The sequence below is a fragment of the Phaethon aethereus genome (genome assembly GCF_964289735.1).
Source record: "Phaethon aethereus genome assembly, chromosome: 2".
In the NCBI taxonomy this organism is placed as follows: Eukaryota; Metazoa; Chordata; class Aves; order Phaethontiformes; family Phaethontidae; genus Phaethon; species Phaethon aethereus.
This window is the reverse complement of record NC_138582.1, coordinates 132,596,068-132,613,298: the sequence shown is the minus strand read 5'-3', so window position 1 is coordinate 132,613,298 and position 17,231 is coordinate 132,596,068. Positions and strand designations below refer to the sequence as shown.

Genomic DNA, 17,231 nt, shown 5'->3' with positions numbered 1-17,231 from the left:
AAGCAAATACAATTAAAAAGGCAGTAATTGAACTTGAAGACCGTGGACCATCAATATAGTCAATATAGCATCAGTACATTTCTCCTGCATGCTCTCTCACTTCACTGATATTCAAGATTTAATTCCTTAACGATACTAGTATCACGGTGGTGACAAATACAGAATTATCATATTGTGATAATAACATGGCATTTCTGTAGTATTTCTTAAGCATTGCACAGCCACTGATTGTGTCAGTCAGTCCTTGTTCTGTGTAGGTAAGTATTTTCACAACTTGGGAGGCCAAAGGCTACATGGGGAACCCATATTGGAGGGAGTGCCCCAGCCTTCCACACTCACCAATTCTTCATTTCTTTCTAAGAAAATCTCAGTAATGCAAATTTTCTGCATTTTGTATGGATTTTTTTCTTTATCGTTATTACTATGAAAGCATTTTTAACCTCATTTATCTGCATTGTATGGCAGGAATGCAGATCTGAATTGCATTCAACATTTTTATCAATGTTGAAAAAAGCTGCACTGTGTAAGACAAATTAGTCTATTAGTTACATATGTGGAGTTGGAATAGAGTCACTCAATAATCCATCAGGAGAAGCATTTTCATGATAAATGCTGAAGAAATGTCTAGTGTAATTCTTTTGTCAATTATCTGTTTCTGTATTGAAAAAAGAAGTTATATCACTACTTGATTACTAAATATAGTGTTAAAGTAATTTTAGGAAATGCTGCTTTTAAATATATCCCCCATCACCAAATGGGGGAGAAACTGCAAATTTGTGAGCTGCTTTTAACTTTTCCCAAAGATGTGTTGATACATGGTGCAATAATCTATAAATGAATGCTAAAGTTAATTGTAAAGGGAGACCAAGCAAGGAGATCAGTAGAGCTATATATGAAGCGAAAGTCCTTTTAAACAGGACATAGTTATTTAAAGCACCAACATAGGTAGATTTAAGGTTTAGAAACAATATGCATGTGGTTGTTTAGGAATTTAAAAACACCACACTTGGTTCAAACACTGTTAAGAGTCTCAGTTACAGTTCATATTTAATTGTAAATTTAAATTGCTGGCACTATTTGTTGCTCAAGCTCCACCCACCCCACCTGGGTTCTTTTTTGGCTCTAGATTTATGGCATACACCATGGTGGATCTGTGCTGGAAGCTGTCCGTCTGCTTTTTTTGCTATCAAGTTGTCTCAGGAAGAGTTAAGAGGGAGGGGCATTATGTTGCTGCTGTCTATGAACACGAGTCCATACTGAGTCCTAACCCGACAGCCCTCGTTGATCGACAGTCTGCGCTGGAACTCATGGGCAGAAACCTAGACATCTATGAACAGCAAGTAGTGGCTGCTGCAAGACAGGTATGCTGCAGCTTAGTAGCAGTTGTGTGTGCCCTATATATATATATAGAGTAAGTGCTATTTGAGTATAATCTTTCTTATTTGTGTTCCCAGGCAACTAAAGCCATATATGGTCTGGTTTTTCAGACATTCTGACCTGCCAGCAGCTCTGAAAAAAAAATCAGGCCAATTAGCAGCTTGCCTGACTTTGGTTATTCCAAGATTGGAAAAACATGCCTATAGTTATTTAGTTTTTTTAAAATTGAATGTTTTTATTGAAAGATTGTCTTACAGGCAGCTGTCTTTGGGTTTGATTTTATTACAGTGCTCTCAGTGGAAATTCCTGAATGTTTCTAAAAACTAAGGAAGTTAAATGCTTTGGAAATGAATGTTCCACTATTAACAGCTTTGTGGAAGTAAAGTTTTCCATTCCTTTCTCCTGCCTTCCATGGAATGGTTCTCAGTCTAACTATATTTAGAGGATAGAGACTAGTATTTCTGACTGTTCTTATGCACAGTCTCCTTTCGTTCCCTCCCCAAGAAAACACAAAGCTGGTTCTAGTCAGAGGAAGCAGGCATTACTGTTCCTGTGCAGCGAAGAAATGACTTGCATCACAATTTTATATAATTTGAAAAAGTGGTTGTTTCTGTTGTGGGGGTTTTTTGGGTTGGGTTTTTTTTCTGAGAATGATGACTGGGCATCACAGTCCAGAAACGTAATAGCTATTTTTTTGTAGTACTGCATCCAAGACTTGTGAATTATCCCAAAGCCATAGAATAGATGATAACACATTTGAACTGACTTCTGAATGGTCGCAGGAATTTGAGTGACTGATGCTGTGTCTGATTTAAGAGGAATCTGCTGCATTTTTAGGAACAGATCTCCCTGAACTTCAGGTAGAGCCAGCCTAGCTCTGGCATGGCTACATTTCTACCAGAACCTGCATTGCTTCCACAGTCAAGCTGTTTCTGAAAACAATACTCCCAGTACCCTGTCCAAGCATATATACCTAATCACGGTATATAGCCCAGACTAAGTGATGCTGCACCTTTAACACAGTTAATGTACCTTTGACACAGGTACAGCATCTTTGACAAAGTTCATCTGCAAATAGCACAACTCTGAAAAAAAAATTAAAACAAATCTTAACATCATCAGTCTTTGACCTGAATAATGTCATTCTCATGACTCGTGGTTGGAGAATACTTTTGGTAAGAATTTGCATTAGGTCTGTTTTTACTTGCACACCCTTAAAATAATGTCAAATATATTATTTTTCAAGCCAAAGGTATGCGCCAGGTTAAATAAGCTTTTTTAATACACGTAGTTACACTTACTATGAAGTCAAAGAAAAGTTATTTTCAAAGTACATTCTTGTCAAAACATACCTGGGTTATCTTTAACTTTCTTTAGCTCTCTTTCCCCATGAGATTCCCCTTTTTTTTCCCTTTCCTATGTAGGTTGGTTTTGCTTTGCCTACAAAACATGTCTTTGTTTTACATACAGGGAGCACAGATCATTGTTTTTCCTGAAGATGGAATCCATGGCTTCAATTTCACTAGAAGCTCCATTTATCCTTACTTAGATTTTGTTCTGCATTCACACTCTGTGAAGTGGAATCCATGCAGAGAGCCGTATTTGTTCAATGACACAGAGGTAAATGTAGGAGTGATTTCTGCAGAGTGGTGGAATAACTAAATACTAGATTTGTGCTCCAAGTGGGAAGCTAGCTCTAGTAGTTTTGCTTCGGGAAGTAAGCCGAAGTTTAACAACTCATAGGACTAGATTCTGTTTTCGTGCATTCTCGCTTTTTGCTGGTTTCATTCTTAGCAGAGGAGGATTTTAGATTAGATACATACATGCAAGAAGATTTAGCTTGTTTATGAGCCATCTGTATTTGTCATTTCCCCCTCCCCAACCCATGAAATGGTGATCACTCTCTAATAAGATACATTGCTAGTAGTGTTATTTTGAACATTGTTTTATATAAAAAAATAGCAGTATCTTCACTTTTGATGCATTCTTATTACTGAGTTTTAATGACTTAATGACATCAGAACATACTGACTCAGCGATTGAGTGTAAAATGATTAGCACAAGTAATAGGACTTGACCTGCTATAATGTAATAGAAGTCACAACTTAGCACAGACCAAGTGTGATTACAGATGTGACCTGCAGGTTGCAAAAATAGTATTTTCATTGACCGTTCTGAACCCGAAGTGAAAATAACCATGCTTAGTAATACAGACTATTTATTCCTATTAAGGTTACAGTAGTCAATATTGTGAAAGTAAGTAATCATACATGTGCCTGCTAAGCAGAATTTGTGTGCAAACGTTAGTTGCAGTTGTAAATGGTGACCTGCTTTGGCCTATGAATCTTTACTACCAATGATTGTGCACAAGCAAGTCAGAACTCAGTTTGTCATTCAGATCCTATTTGGAGATTGCAGTACTGGCAGTCTTTGGTACAGCTTTCTATGGCATGGAAGAAATATCCCAGTAATACTGTAGTCTGTAACTTTTTGCATTTCTTTTCTGTAACTATACAAAGTCTACCCATTTACATATCTGCTTCTCTAAGTTGTAGAATTTTAAGGAAATTTAGAGTAAAAACATTTAGTTGCAGGAACAAGCCATTGCAGGTGCAAACGATCGTTATTAGATGTTTGCTGTTCTAAAGGCACAGATCAGTTATGCTGCCTTGTCAAAGCTTTCAGTTGACCTATGGTGTTCTAAAGCCATTGGTGCTCCTGCAACAGTCAGAAGTTTCTGAAAATTAACGCCCTTGAAATAGATTTATTTACTTACTTCTCAGGAAAGAAAACCCAGATAATTTATTTCAGTGCTATTTTGAAATTAATATCTGAAATACTTTTCAGTCTAGAAAGCTACTGGTTCCAGTAGCTTTCATGACAAAATCATCAGTACTTTTAAATTTTACAAATATGGACAAATGTGTTCAATTTCCAGTTGAAAATAATAATTTTAAAATAATAAAATAAGTCATAGCTACTTAAGTAAAACTTACCCCTCCATATTCTGAGGTGCTTACATTTCCCCATACTGTTCTCCAGGTTCTTCAGCGTCTGAGCTGCATGGCACTGAAGAACAAAATATTCCTTGTGGCAAACTTGGGAACTAAGCAACCCTGTGAGTGCGCTGATCCGCACTGTCCCCCTGATGGAAGATACCAGTTCAATACCAACGTGGCATTCAATGATGACGGTATGCTGGTAGCCACATATCGCAAACAGAATCTGTATTTTGAATACGCTTTTGATACCCCTCCAGAGCCTGACCATAAACTCTTTGATACCCCTTTTGCTGGCAAGTTTGGTATGTTCACTTGCTTTGATATACTCTTTTTTGAGCCTGCAGTGAACCTCATCAGGCAATACAATTTGAAACAAGTTGTATATCCAACTGCCTGGATGAACCAGCTCCCGCTCCTGTCTGCTGTAGAATTTCAACAAGCTTTTGCAACAGCTTTCAACATCAATGTTTTAGCAGCTAATATCCACCACCCTTCCTTGGGCATGACAGGGAGTGGCATATACACTCCAGTCAAATCGTTCATCTACCACAACATGGAAGGTTATGGTGGCAAGCTCATAGTAGCAGAAATTCCTGTGATTACCACAGATCACAAAACCAATTTGGAGAGTAATGAAAGATTTGGAGAGAACTTGCATCACTCGTGCAAGACTTTTACAAGCACCTCAATGGATGATCAAGTTTGCTTTAAGGAGGAACAAGAGACCCCTGGCAGAGTATCAGAAAAAGGAAATGAACAGTTACCTCCCCTATTTTATGCAGAAATGATGTATGACAACTTTACTTTCGTTCCTGTATGGGGGGAAAAAGGAGAGCTCCAAGTTTGTGCCAATACCCTTTGTTGCTACTTAAATTATCGGAAAGCTGTTTTAAGTGATGAATTATATGCTTTGGGAGTTTTTGATGGGCTCCATACAGTGCACGGCACATACTATGTCCAGGCCTGTGCGTTAGTGAAGTGTGGTGGTCTCAGCTTTAGCACTTGCGGACAAGAGGTTACAGATGCCACTGCTGTGATAGATTTCCAGCTATGGGGAAATATGAGTACCCCTTATATCTTTCCTTTACTGCTGACATCTGGTATTACCTTGGACTTTGCTGATCACATGGGCTGGAAAAACAGCCACTATTTCATAAGCAAAAATAGAACATCTTCTGGCCTACTGACAGCTGCTCTATATGGACGATGGTATGAAAAGGACTAGCACGGATATTGACTGAATCAGAAAACAACCGCCCCTATGTTCAGAGTAGATAACATAAGTTGTTGAACGTCTGTACTGCCTAGAGCTTCAGGTGTGTTTGTTGCCTGACTGATTGATTAGATTCCACATTTGAAATGATAAGCAAAGCATTTAACCTAAGAGGCAGTAAGTACAGTCCGTACCTTGGTAGCTTATGTCCTACCAGAAGTAAATAACTGCCTTGCAAAGATAAAGGCTTGTTGACCCATTAGTGTTGAGATACTTTATATTGGGAAAATAATATTTCTCATTTCAACTGAATTTGTTCCTTTTAATTTAATCCTTTGGTTTTCTGGGGTCCTGGCTAGGAGCATGGAAAAGAATGGAATGGAAAACCATTGCAAAAGAAAAGTAGGAAGGCGAACAAAGACACAAATACTGTGCATGACATGCATGAAAATATATCTGTATACATATGTATAGCTTGTCTATGGTGAGGTTTTCTGGTTAGGGTGCTGTGACTGATTTTTTTTTTATTTTTTATTTTTTTCTTAAGAGTCAAAAACTCCTAGCTGAAATCATTACCATTTACTGGCCACGCAGTTGTCTGTAATCCCGTTAGGAAACTCAGTGAGTTTTCTCATATACTTTTAACAGTAACTGAATGTTACAGTTGTCAACATCTGTGGAACAGCTAGTCTGGGGAAGAGGATATCAAATGATTGTGAAAAACTAGACTGCATTAAGACATAATTTCCAGCCTACTGTGCAAGGAATTGTGTTTAAAGAAAACGTCAGCAGTGATTATCGACAACTATGTTATGTACTTTTTAAGTACTTTAACTTTCCCTGTTTAAAAGAGAGGTCATTTCAAGACTGTTTTGACTTTAAGGCATCTTACACATTGTTCATATATTCATTCAACAAGGGCTATGAAAAGCACATAATGAATTGTGGGACAGCAGGGTTTTTACGTACATACTTCATGTGCCAGATGGCAGGTTCCTGCTGCTAAATGAGTAAAACACTGTTGTTTCCAGAGCAATAACTAGATTAAGTACTATAAATATTGTACTGCAGTGACAAACTGTTCAGTGAAGAAGGTGGGAAGAGAATATTCAAAGGATATTAATTTGGGGTTAAATTCAGGGAAGATAACTTATTCTCAAGCATTATAATTTTGTGTGGTCTTATTGGCCGTTATGACTTCATCTGCGTAATGGCTGTTGAGTAATGGAATAAACATAACCATTCCTTTGGTGAGTCCTTGCGTTCCAGTTGCTCAGTCCATTAGTTGCATTAGGAGCAGTGGGGAGCAGAGCACTAATGGGAGAGTTATGAGTCTCCGTTTCAGTGGTCTGAGTCAGTTCTGATGTGTTCAAACCCAAACCACTATGGCAGCTACAGGTATGCATATTGAAAGGTGCTCATCAGCAAGCTCCTGCTTTGAATGAACTCACTTTCTGGTTTCGGAAAGCAAAACCACTAAGAAATTGATGATGTTTTTCTACCTCAAGGCTTCTTAAATATTTATGATCTTGGACTCTGTCAAACTTTCCTTCTCTAAGCTGTATTACAGGATCTAGTCACACTCAGTTTTGATACAGCAGCACAACAGGTTAGTTTTTCCTGCATCATATATTGGACAGAAATATGGAGAGTGGAATGTCTATATCTCATTAGACATAAACTTGCTGATGCAAAAGTAGGCCACTCCACCACAGGATTATTAAAAATCATTAATTCTTTGACACCCATAGTGGTGTTCTTGCTGAATGCTGCACAAGTGCCAGAACATACAGGGTAGAACAGAAAAGCATCTGTGGTGCTTATTGTGCTTCTGGTTCTACTACCATAATGACCAAGTCTAAAAGAAAAGTACAATGAACAGCTGCAGAATTTCAGCTGTCAGGACAAGCCTCCCCACCTCACTTTGTAAGCTGAAAAACATGCAGCCTCTTGCACTAAATATTGGTTCATATTTAGTTCCAAAGCAGACTGTTGTTATCACAATAAATTAGGTTAAACAAATAAATAGCATTACCTGTATTTGCTGTGCTTAAGGAAAAAAAAAGCATTTATCTGAGAGATACTTTCAAGTGTGTTCCAGAGCTGTTCTAACTTTGGGGATGTCAAAACTACTAGAAAACAAGCCATTCTGGCCTTACTGTTTGTGTGGGGCATGTTGCTCGCTCTTCTCCCTGAGAAGTGTAGGTGTTAAGTATTGGAGCATGTTCTCATACCTTGTTCCCTTCACCCAAAAAAGCAGCAAAGAGACACTGGAAAAAGTGAACAGACAGTACTAGACATGATGGAACCTTTCTAATAAGTAACTTCCCTCCACCATCCTGATTTTTGAGCGACAACAGATGTGTCCATTCTGAAACAGGGTGACCAGGCAGTAACCTACAACACTTACTACCACCGATCGGCGGGTTTTGGAAGTCCGCGCTGGAACAGCAACCCTAGTGTTGCCCTGCTGAATGCAGCACTGTTCCCAAACAACCTGGTGGAAGCTACATACCATTTACCAAGGAGGTGTGAGAGGCCTTCAGCAAGGCTGATGTTCACACAGGCAGACTCATACTGTAATGCAGCCCATCATCTAATATCTCTTCAATAGATATAAATGGTTTTATTAAAGCTGCCTGAACTGTTTCCATCTGAGTGTGCAACCAAAACCAAACCAGAACACAAGGATCTTTTGACATACAGGAAGTACAGCGTAAGTCTAGAACAGCTTTAAATCACTCTGTTGACTTAAACAAAATCAATATTTGGAGATTTGTACTGACACCAAAGGAACATCCTGCTTGAGACACAGAGCAGGTGGTGATGTCTTTGAGGGGCCTTGACGCTGTCCCCAGGAAGGGGAAGACAACCATAGAAACTGTCCAGGTAGGGGTAACAGCACATGAATCGGAGGTGGTGGGGCTTTCTTCATAGTGGATCTGCTGCTTTGGGATTCATATGACCAGTGAGTTTTCCGGATGGATGTGGGGATACTCTGATTACAGTGAGAGACAGCACCTGAAAGCACACCAAAGGAACATTCAGCAAACAGGACCTTGGAGTTAAGTTACTGAGAGGCACGTGAATAGGCTGAGGAACTGGTAACAGCCTGGGACAATCTGTTCAGAACAAAGATCTTCACAAGGCTCAAGTGGGTGTAAAGCTCATTTAGGCAGATCTCTACAGGTGAAATGAACTGGACTGAAGTGACTGAGCTTCAAGAGCCTCCTGCAGTCAACACAGAAGGAAGGAAGCCATCATCATATGAGCCACAGCACAGTCTTGCCCAGGCTGTGACCTGTCTTGCAGCATCAGGTATTTAACAAACATCCCAGCATCACAGAAAACCCAAGAGGGTGACTACCCTCTTTGGCTGCTTCAGGCATACCATCTAAAGCGAACAAAAGAGGCAACTGAAAAAAATTCATTTTCAGAATTGTTACAGAAAGAGGACCTAAACAATGCCTAACCACCACTATGGCACACACTCCGATTCAGGGGCTAGAACTAGCCCCTCCTCCTCCTCCATTTATGTAGGTTAAAAAACCCCCTAAAAGTGGTGACAAATGGCATTCCTGAAAACCCCAAATATTTGCAGATTGAAGTGAGAGTTATTGCTTAATCAAGTTTTTAATGGTCAATGGCAGTGGAAGTACTTCAGAGATTCACTGCGCTCTCCTTCCTCCCCTCCAGTTGGGAGAGCAGGTGTAGGCAATACAGGTCAGAAGTCAGAGGCGATAGTGGTACCCACAGCAGATCAAAGAAACTCTTGGTAGAAGAGATTAGAGAGGTTCAATTCAGTAGGATGTTCATAGAGTCTAAGAAAGATTTTTAAGATTTTAAGAAAACTGTGCAAACAGCTTGAATAACAAAGTTTGGTAAGGGATAGGAAATACATGACAGGATAGGAGGTGAATCCTTAGATTTTGCTTTAAAACTGTTTAAGGTATCTAATATATTCTTCTAACATAAAAGAACATCTGAGACCTTGGTGTCTTAAGCTTTGTAAATTAAGTCAATTCCCAGGTACAACGAGAAGAACATCTGCACATCTGTCATTTGACAAGGCTTGGAAGTGGGGCTTTGTTTTGTTCTGTTGTGAAGCTGGAATAGCAAAGTTTCTGGTTCCTTCTATTGCAATTTTAATGAAAAAAGAGGGTGTAAGGTGTCCTTCTCCTCTTTAAATATTTAGTGACACTAACAATATAAAGACAGCTTGAAAGGCTGTTTAGGTTCCATATTATTCCACTACGTTTACAGTTACATGGTGAAATACTGCAAGATTCCTTTCCCAGCCTCAGCTTGAAAATTGCTAAAACATAGCTTGGAACCAAGGGAGCCCAGTTTATCCTAATGTAAAAATCACGCACAGCACCAGGGAAGCATGGATCATTTAGGTACTGCTTTATTTGAAGACAAGTAACAGTGCTAAAAGAGACAGGATACCAAGCTGGAAAGAGTTGCAAGAAATCTTCACATCCCGCAAGTAGGGACACTCATCTTTCCCTGTCCGGACCGTTCCATTGCCAGATGCGTTGTAGAGACAGGAAGAAGCCCACAGCTTGAAAATTGTAGTCACATCTGTAACCATTTTCCCCCCAGGGAAGGGAAACTGAAACACTAGTGTGATTTTCCTGGGCTCTATATAACTAACAGCTGACAGAAATGCTCTTTCCGAGGCTGCCATTTCACAATTTTTCCTCTCAGTAGGTATGTGGGGATACATGGATCAGACAAGGGGCCGGGGTGACATTTACAATGTCCAACCTGGCATTTACTTCTTCTGTTAAGCTTCAAAACAAAGGAATTTTTGTGATAAGGCTTATAGATCATTATAGATACAATAATAGGCTATTTTCTTAAGAATAAACAGTTGTTTTGCCATTTTAAATTAATGCACAGTGGTTTCTTTGCACTTAACATTCATCAAAACATAAGGATATTATAGTGAGAAAAGGACTCCAGAAAAAAAGAAAAGCCAATGCTATCAGCTGACAAACATAGAGGCCTGTATTGTGTCTCTTCACATTTAACATCTCAGGTTTCAGTCTGTAAAGGAGACCCACGTTTTTTAAATTCTCACCTTGCCCAATTTGGAGTCACAGCTGTAGATTTTTTTAAAAAAAGGTTTTTAATCCTAATATGAAAGAATAATCCAAGTGTCCCATCAGCTTCTGCAGCATATTAAAGGATTATTGTCATGGTTTAGCCCCAGCCGGCAACTAAGCCCCACGCAGCCACTCGCTCACTCCCTCACGGTGGGACGGAGGAGAGAATCAGAAGAGTAGAAGTGAGGAAACTCATGGTTTGAGATAAAGACATTTTAACAGGTAAAGCAAAAGCCGCGCACACAAGCAAAGCAAAACAAGGAATCCATTCACCACTCCCCATGGGCAGGCAGGGGTTCAGCCGTCTCCAGGGAAGCAGGGCCCCATCACGCGTAATGGTTTCTTGGGAAGACAAATGCCCTAACTCGGAACATCCCCCCACCCTCCTTCTTCGTCCCAGCTTTATATACTGAGCATGACGTTATATGGTATGGAGTATCTCTTTGGCCAGCCTGGGTCAGCTGTCCTGGCTGTGTCCCCTCCCAGCTTCCCGTGCACCCCCAGCCTTCTCGGTGGCAGGCCAGCACGAGAAGCTGGACTGTCCTTGACTACTTAGCAACAACTCAAAACATGTTATCAACATTTTCTCATCCCAAATCCAAAACACAGCCTCACACTAGCTTCTGTGAGGAAAATTAACTCTACCCTGGCTGAAACCAGGACAATTATAAAGAAGTTATCACAAATCATTGAGAGATTACTACAAGATGCAATAATTACCACTGTTGGATTTAAGGATTTAGATGAACTTGCTGGACCAACTTCAAGAATTTAAATACTTACTTTTTCTTGATATTAAAATGAATTTTACTGAGTTTAAATCCAGACCTATGGAGGTGGTGTTAAAAGTTTAAACTACTTAAGAGATTATAAAGGTTATTAGTCTGATTCCAACCAGGACTGGATTATCAGGAATTAATTGTTATCAGGAATCAGTGCTTTTTAACCAAAAGCACAATGGCATTTCTTTTGGAAAGTGGGTATATACCATCAGGAGAGGCACAGAGCAAAGTGCTGGGAGATGAGGAGGGTGCTCCTCCTGCTGCTCCTCCAGCTGCAGCTGGGGAAGCCCACAGAGCTCCCTCACCCGCCCTGTGGTACTCTGAGCCCAAGAAGCATGTCCTCCAGTTCTCCAGAACTGCTGTTTCCATCAACACTTACCCTTTTTGTTTAGGTTTCAGTTTTTAAGATGTGAACCTCACTGATCCAAACATGGAATTAGTAAGTAGTATGGGCTCCCTGGACACCTCTAGCACTGTTAAAAGTGTTCCATGATCATGCACATGAAGATACTTCTCACAAGTATATGCTTGACAATGTTGCTTACAATCTTTCTACAGGCTTATCCTCTCACCCAGTTATTGCACGATTAACAGAAAGGGTTTTTTGGTTTGGTGGTTTTTTTTGGTTTTGACACTCCCCCCCGCCCCGAAGCTGAGCTACCAGAACCAACTGGATTTAATGAACATTCTCTCACCTTTTTTTTTGTAAACTAGAATATAGAGTATGTTGTTCTGGTTTACTACAGTAGTTGTTGCCTTTAAATGGACATAATCTCTGGGCAAGACAGGAAGGCTAATTTCTCTCAAACCCAGAATTACTGGGTTGAAGAATCTGTAAACATTATCTTATACTCCTTTAGTCATCTTCCATACAGCTTTGAGACCTTTAGTGCCCTTTGTGTAGATGTTAAAAGGAAGAAAACTTTGAAATAGTTTTAAAATATTGAGTTTTTTTAACCAAACATCAATTTTTTAGCCTGGCAGACAAGTGAGAATTTTAAACAAGAAAATATACAACTGGGGAAAAAAAAAACCCCCAACAAACCAAAACCAAAAAAACACAACCAAGATCCAAGTTTAAAAAGTGCCTATTTCTAGCTCTGATTGTTCCAAATATATTTATATGATTATTTTGGAGATATCTAAGCATGGGGAAGCAATAAAGAGTAATAGGAGTAAACACAAAGAAAGAGACACAGAGAGGTCAAGGTTTTGTAAGAAATGACAAGAAAAATCTTTTTGATTACAGTAGGGACACTTTTGGGCAGGGGGTGGGGAGGAAGACAGGCCGATTCTTCATTTTAACAGCATCCAGCATTTATGCTGCCACACTATACTTTATAATACTAACCAACTTGGTGTTTTCTCCTGCAGAACATTTATCCTGAGAACTGAAAAACACATAAAACATCCCAGAAGTCAGAGTACACAGAAAGCTGAGCAGAGCTGGTTGTCCTCACTCCTGAAGTCCAGTCGATTTTTTTTTTTCCCCCAGGGTAAAAAGGGCTTCTTTTATTCTAATATACTGCTTCAGTGGTCCAGCCAAGGCTCACTGCTCTTTCTTGTTGAAAATCCAAGAGATTGTTTGGATGAAGGTCATAACAATAACTATGCCCTATTCATCTGTACAAAGAGGAGGATTTCTTTTAGCAAAATGGAGGTTCCAGTATCATTTTCTGGAAATGAACAGGCCTCCACTGAGGTATGAACACTTTTTTCCTTTTTTCCTCAGCTAAAAAGTCAGCCACAGACATTATTTGTTGTACAGAAACAGGGAACCTTCTGTTCCTTGACCTCTCATTAAGAAAGTGGTTTCCGACCACAGTAGCATGTTCTTTAAACAAATCACGTTCCATTTTTGGAGTAAGGCCATATCCTAATAATAGTCCCAATTATCACTTACAAGGCACAATCATTGTCCTACCCATACTGCCAGGTAGTAATGGAGGTTGGGTTGTGTGTGGTGGGTTTGTTTTTTTTTTTTTTTAATAGGAACAACCAAATACACGCAAATTGCAATCTACAGGCTCACTGAATAAATTCTAATGATGAGATAGATGAGATACACAAATCATGTAACTCTGAATTCCTAAATGGGAATAAGGTTTGTAATAAGGAGAGACCTTTAGCTCTAAAAAGCTTACAAAACTTAACTTAAAAATAATGCAATTATTTTTTCTTGAGGAAAAAAGTTTTCTTCCTCAAGAGGCGAGTAGTAATGAACTGGAAGAGGGGCACGAATTCCACTTGACATAAGGAAACAAAGGCGTCCGACAGCACTCTTTCCTGCATTTCCCTGTATTCCATATCCAAATCTTTAACTTTTAAACCAACACCGCCAGAGCTTTTTCTCCTCTGTCATCCGGGCACACAGCAGATGTGAATAGCTCAGTCTCTGCTGCCTTGCTCATTTTTCAAGTAAGAGAGAGTGTCCCCTCCTATAAACTGCCCTGTGGGTACCGACACCACACACTTAGGTAACAGGTCACCCTGAAGTCAAATAGAAGCACAGATAATAAAGGCCTATAAAGATCATCTTCTCACAGTTCCTCTGAAGCAACAAAAATGGGACAGTTTCATTAAACAGCAATATGCAATTGTCACCTTTTAAATAACAGGCATACTACTTGGCATTCCGATTCAGTTTTTCCACAAGTGTATGAGGAAAAACGGGTCCGTGCTGCTCCAACCTTTGTGTGTGAACAGATGCCGTGAACGTCAAGACAGGCCAATACGGCGCTTTCGAGTGCTGCCTGCCTGCTCAGCTGAGGCGCGTACAGCAGTCCCACAAAGCCCCATGCTTGAAAGATTCAGAAGGAAGAAAATAGAGAAATCACCATCTCCCTGAAGTCATCTAATTCTGCTCACAGACAAACATATACAAATAATGAACAGAGGCACAGATGGTTACGAAAGTAATACTTAAAAAGAAGCCTAAAGGAACAGTGAAGTAATTCAACATTTAAAATTACTTTAAATTTGAGTAGCTCACCTTCGCTTTAGAATTAAAATACTGACAAAGCCTTTGTGAAGCAGATTTTATAAATTCTAACAGTTCAACAAAAGAGATTTTGTCATTAATGCTTAGTAGATACAAATAAATTATTCATTAGTAGAACTCACATTTGGGTTTTATTATACTCCGTAAAATATACAGGAATCTTGAAGTACTGAAAGAGTGCAGGTAAATACAGTATTCAAGCAGTCACTATTTCTATGTACATGCTCATTAATTCTTCAAAAACCCACACAATTATCAAATAGATGAAAATATTGTCCCGTGTTTCCACACTATGTTCAGAAAACCAGCTGATAATTTACAATATCATAAAGATTTCCAGTTTCACAATACAAAAAGGATAAAAAGGAAATTGGAGTCAGTTTGTAGTAATTTATTTGTACTTTACCAGGACATGCAAGGATTCCTTGCATGTACATAAACAAATTCACTTGAAAAGTAACAGTTATAGTTAAAGCAGAGCCAAATAAAGTAAATATTCATATTTAACAGACAAAACTTCAGCTTACTTATGTCAGTTTTTCATTCTTCAGGCAATTTAAATACCCCACAGTAGTCTGTTATAAATTAAAAAAAAAATAAAATTCGGGCAAGTCTGAACTACATTACAGGGACCTGTTTCTGTTGTTTATTTTCTAAATGGAGCACAACAAAGATACACAGCTCTTCCCACAGACCAGACACTGTACTTTTTTCTCTAATAGGGTAATATACTTTTAAATTCACCTCCCCGCCTTGTAAATTCAGGATTTAAAAAGAAAAGTGATAGGGATATACAATTTTAATCTTACATACAAATTTATGATGTAAGGAAGTGGACAAATTATTAAAAAGAACTCTCAGTCACAACAGGGTTATCAAGACATCTCAATTTTTTATGCAGTTTCATAGTTTCCAAGTTACTCATGTATTTTTAAATTAAAAAAATCTCAATCCAAAACCCAAAAGTTAAAAAATCTAAAACTGTGCAACAATTACTGCTTCCCTCCCACGTCTCCCACCCCTTCCCTTGTTTATTACACTGTATACTTTTCACCCTGACTTCACCTTGTTAGCTGGTTTAATTTTAGTATTATAAAAGTATGACAAGTTCATTTCACCTAAAAGAAAAAGAAAACAAAACTTAAAAGTACATCTGCTTTCTTTCATGGTACATTTAATAGTGTCAGAAGGCTTTCAGATGATTAAAAAAAAAAAAAAAATCAATATTTAAAACCAAATCTAAGCTTCTTTTCCAGAAGTAATTAAGGTTTGGTTGAAACAACTTCTCAAATAACCTATTCCAGTTTTCACAAAAACGTATTTAATTAAAAAAAAATCTTTAAGTTATTTGGTCCTTTGGCAATTTGCAGCACAAACAATGCCTACTGTACCAAACTCATTTATTGCCTTCAAAATTGTTTTAGTTTTATTGATAATATTTAAATCTAGCATCCTTTGTGTTGTACAATAGTGTTGTTCATTTACATCAAGTAGGGTGCCCAGTCTCCAGAAATTACTCCTGGCACCAGAAATAGAATGGTAGAACACAGTTAAATAAAACAGTTTTGACATTCTTTTTTTTTTTTTTTTTTTTGCCATGTATTCCAAGTACTTATTCAAGAATTTATGCTTCTTCTGCAAAATATGCTTTTAAAAATCCTCCTAGAGTCTCACAGATTTTTTTTTTTTGTATGCAACCACAATAAAAAACATCTTCTCAAAGGTCTGTCCTCGTTTTGTATTCAAACACTGATAGCTTTTTTTTCAAAAGCACAAGTCTGACCTTCCAGTGTGAGGATTCATTCTTCAGACCTACAAAATGTAGCTTCTAATAGGTCTCGGAATCTGAGTCATTGAGTTCATCTTCTTCTGTATACGGGTAGCCACCTTCCCTGCCAATGTTGTTGAAAGTACAGTAAGAGCTATGGTCACTCCTCATGATTGGCAAGGAATCGAAGGTGACAGTTTTTGAGGTGTTAGTATAATGATTAATGGCGTTGAAAGTAAGGGAAGGTAATGTGCTGCTCGATGAAACAGGCATCATCGTGGCCAGAATGAGAGCTAGGCAATCAGCCACATCTTTATTGGGCGCGCAGGCCAAAGCTGGTGTGTAACCTAGAAAGTCAAGAAAAAACAAAACCTTCATTTAAAATAAAGCCAATGTAAAAATTTCTCCAAGATCATGTCATCTTTCTGCTGCAGAAGTATTTTATATGGCTTAGTTCTGCACTGTTCAAAAAAAGAACATAGAATTAAATGCATTCTCAATTAGAAGTTTTTAACTTTCGCTTATAAAATCAACCCAGAACTTAGTGGGCTTTGGAACAGAGATGTAATTGTTTTGTTAAGCACAGTCAGACACTCTAGGCCAGGGAGAAAAGTCTGGATTTGACAATGGTGAGAAAGTCACCTGGCTGAGGAGAGACAACTAATGGCAGCGATGGGTGAAGGCATTCACTAGAGAGCCACTGCAGAAACTACAGCTCAACATGTTAAATATTTCTTCATCCAGAAGCTTCCATATAGCTGTTCACCACAGACAGTTATTTTAATGCGACTGTCCTATCTCAGTAACAAGCTGGCTAAAGCATCAGGGCCGGTTAATTGAAAAGGCAGACTATACAATTTCAGTCGACCTATACTTTATGACAAGATACAGTAATATAAACTATAAAGCCAATGTCTAGCTTTTATTTGAGGCATTATCAATTAAGAAATCCACAGAAGTTTGAGAAAATGGCAGCT

The 17,231-nt window shown here is 38.7% G+C and overlaps 2 protein-coding genes across 3 annotated transcripts in view; one reads left to right on the top strand and one right to left on the bottom strand.

Moving 5' to 3' along the window:
• Positions 1–1,130: 1,130 nt before the first annotated feature.
• Positions 1,131–6,555, top strand: BTD (biotinidase; the record flags this gene model as incomplete). The annotated part of the gene is made up of 3 exons (XM_082015219.1): positions 1,131–1,361; positions 2,848–2,997; positions 4,420–6,555. 3 exons carry the CDS (start codon positions 1,131–1,133, stop codon positions 5,602–5,604), a joined length of 1,566 nt encoding a protein of 521 aa, XP_081871345.1. The 3' UTR covers positions 5,605–6,555.
• A 7,994-nt stretch (positions 6,556–14,549) lies between these two features.
• Positions 14,550–17,231, bottom strand: part of ANKRD28 (ankyrin repeat domain 28) — a gene marked incomplete at its 5' end in the record, with an annotated part of 82,069 nt that continues 79,387 nt past the window's right edge. For both annotated transcript variants that reach the window (XM_082015634.1, XM_082015635.1), the window contains one exon: positions 14,550–16,601. In XM_082015634.1, coding sequence (XP_081871760.1) covers positions 16,315–16,601 — 287 coding nt within the window. In that variant the 3' untranslated portion in view covers positions 14,550–16,314. The remainder of the gene's footprint in view (positions 16,602–17,231) is intronic.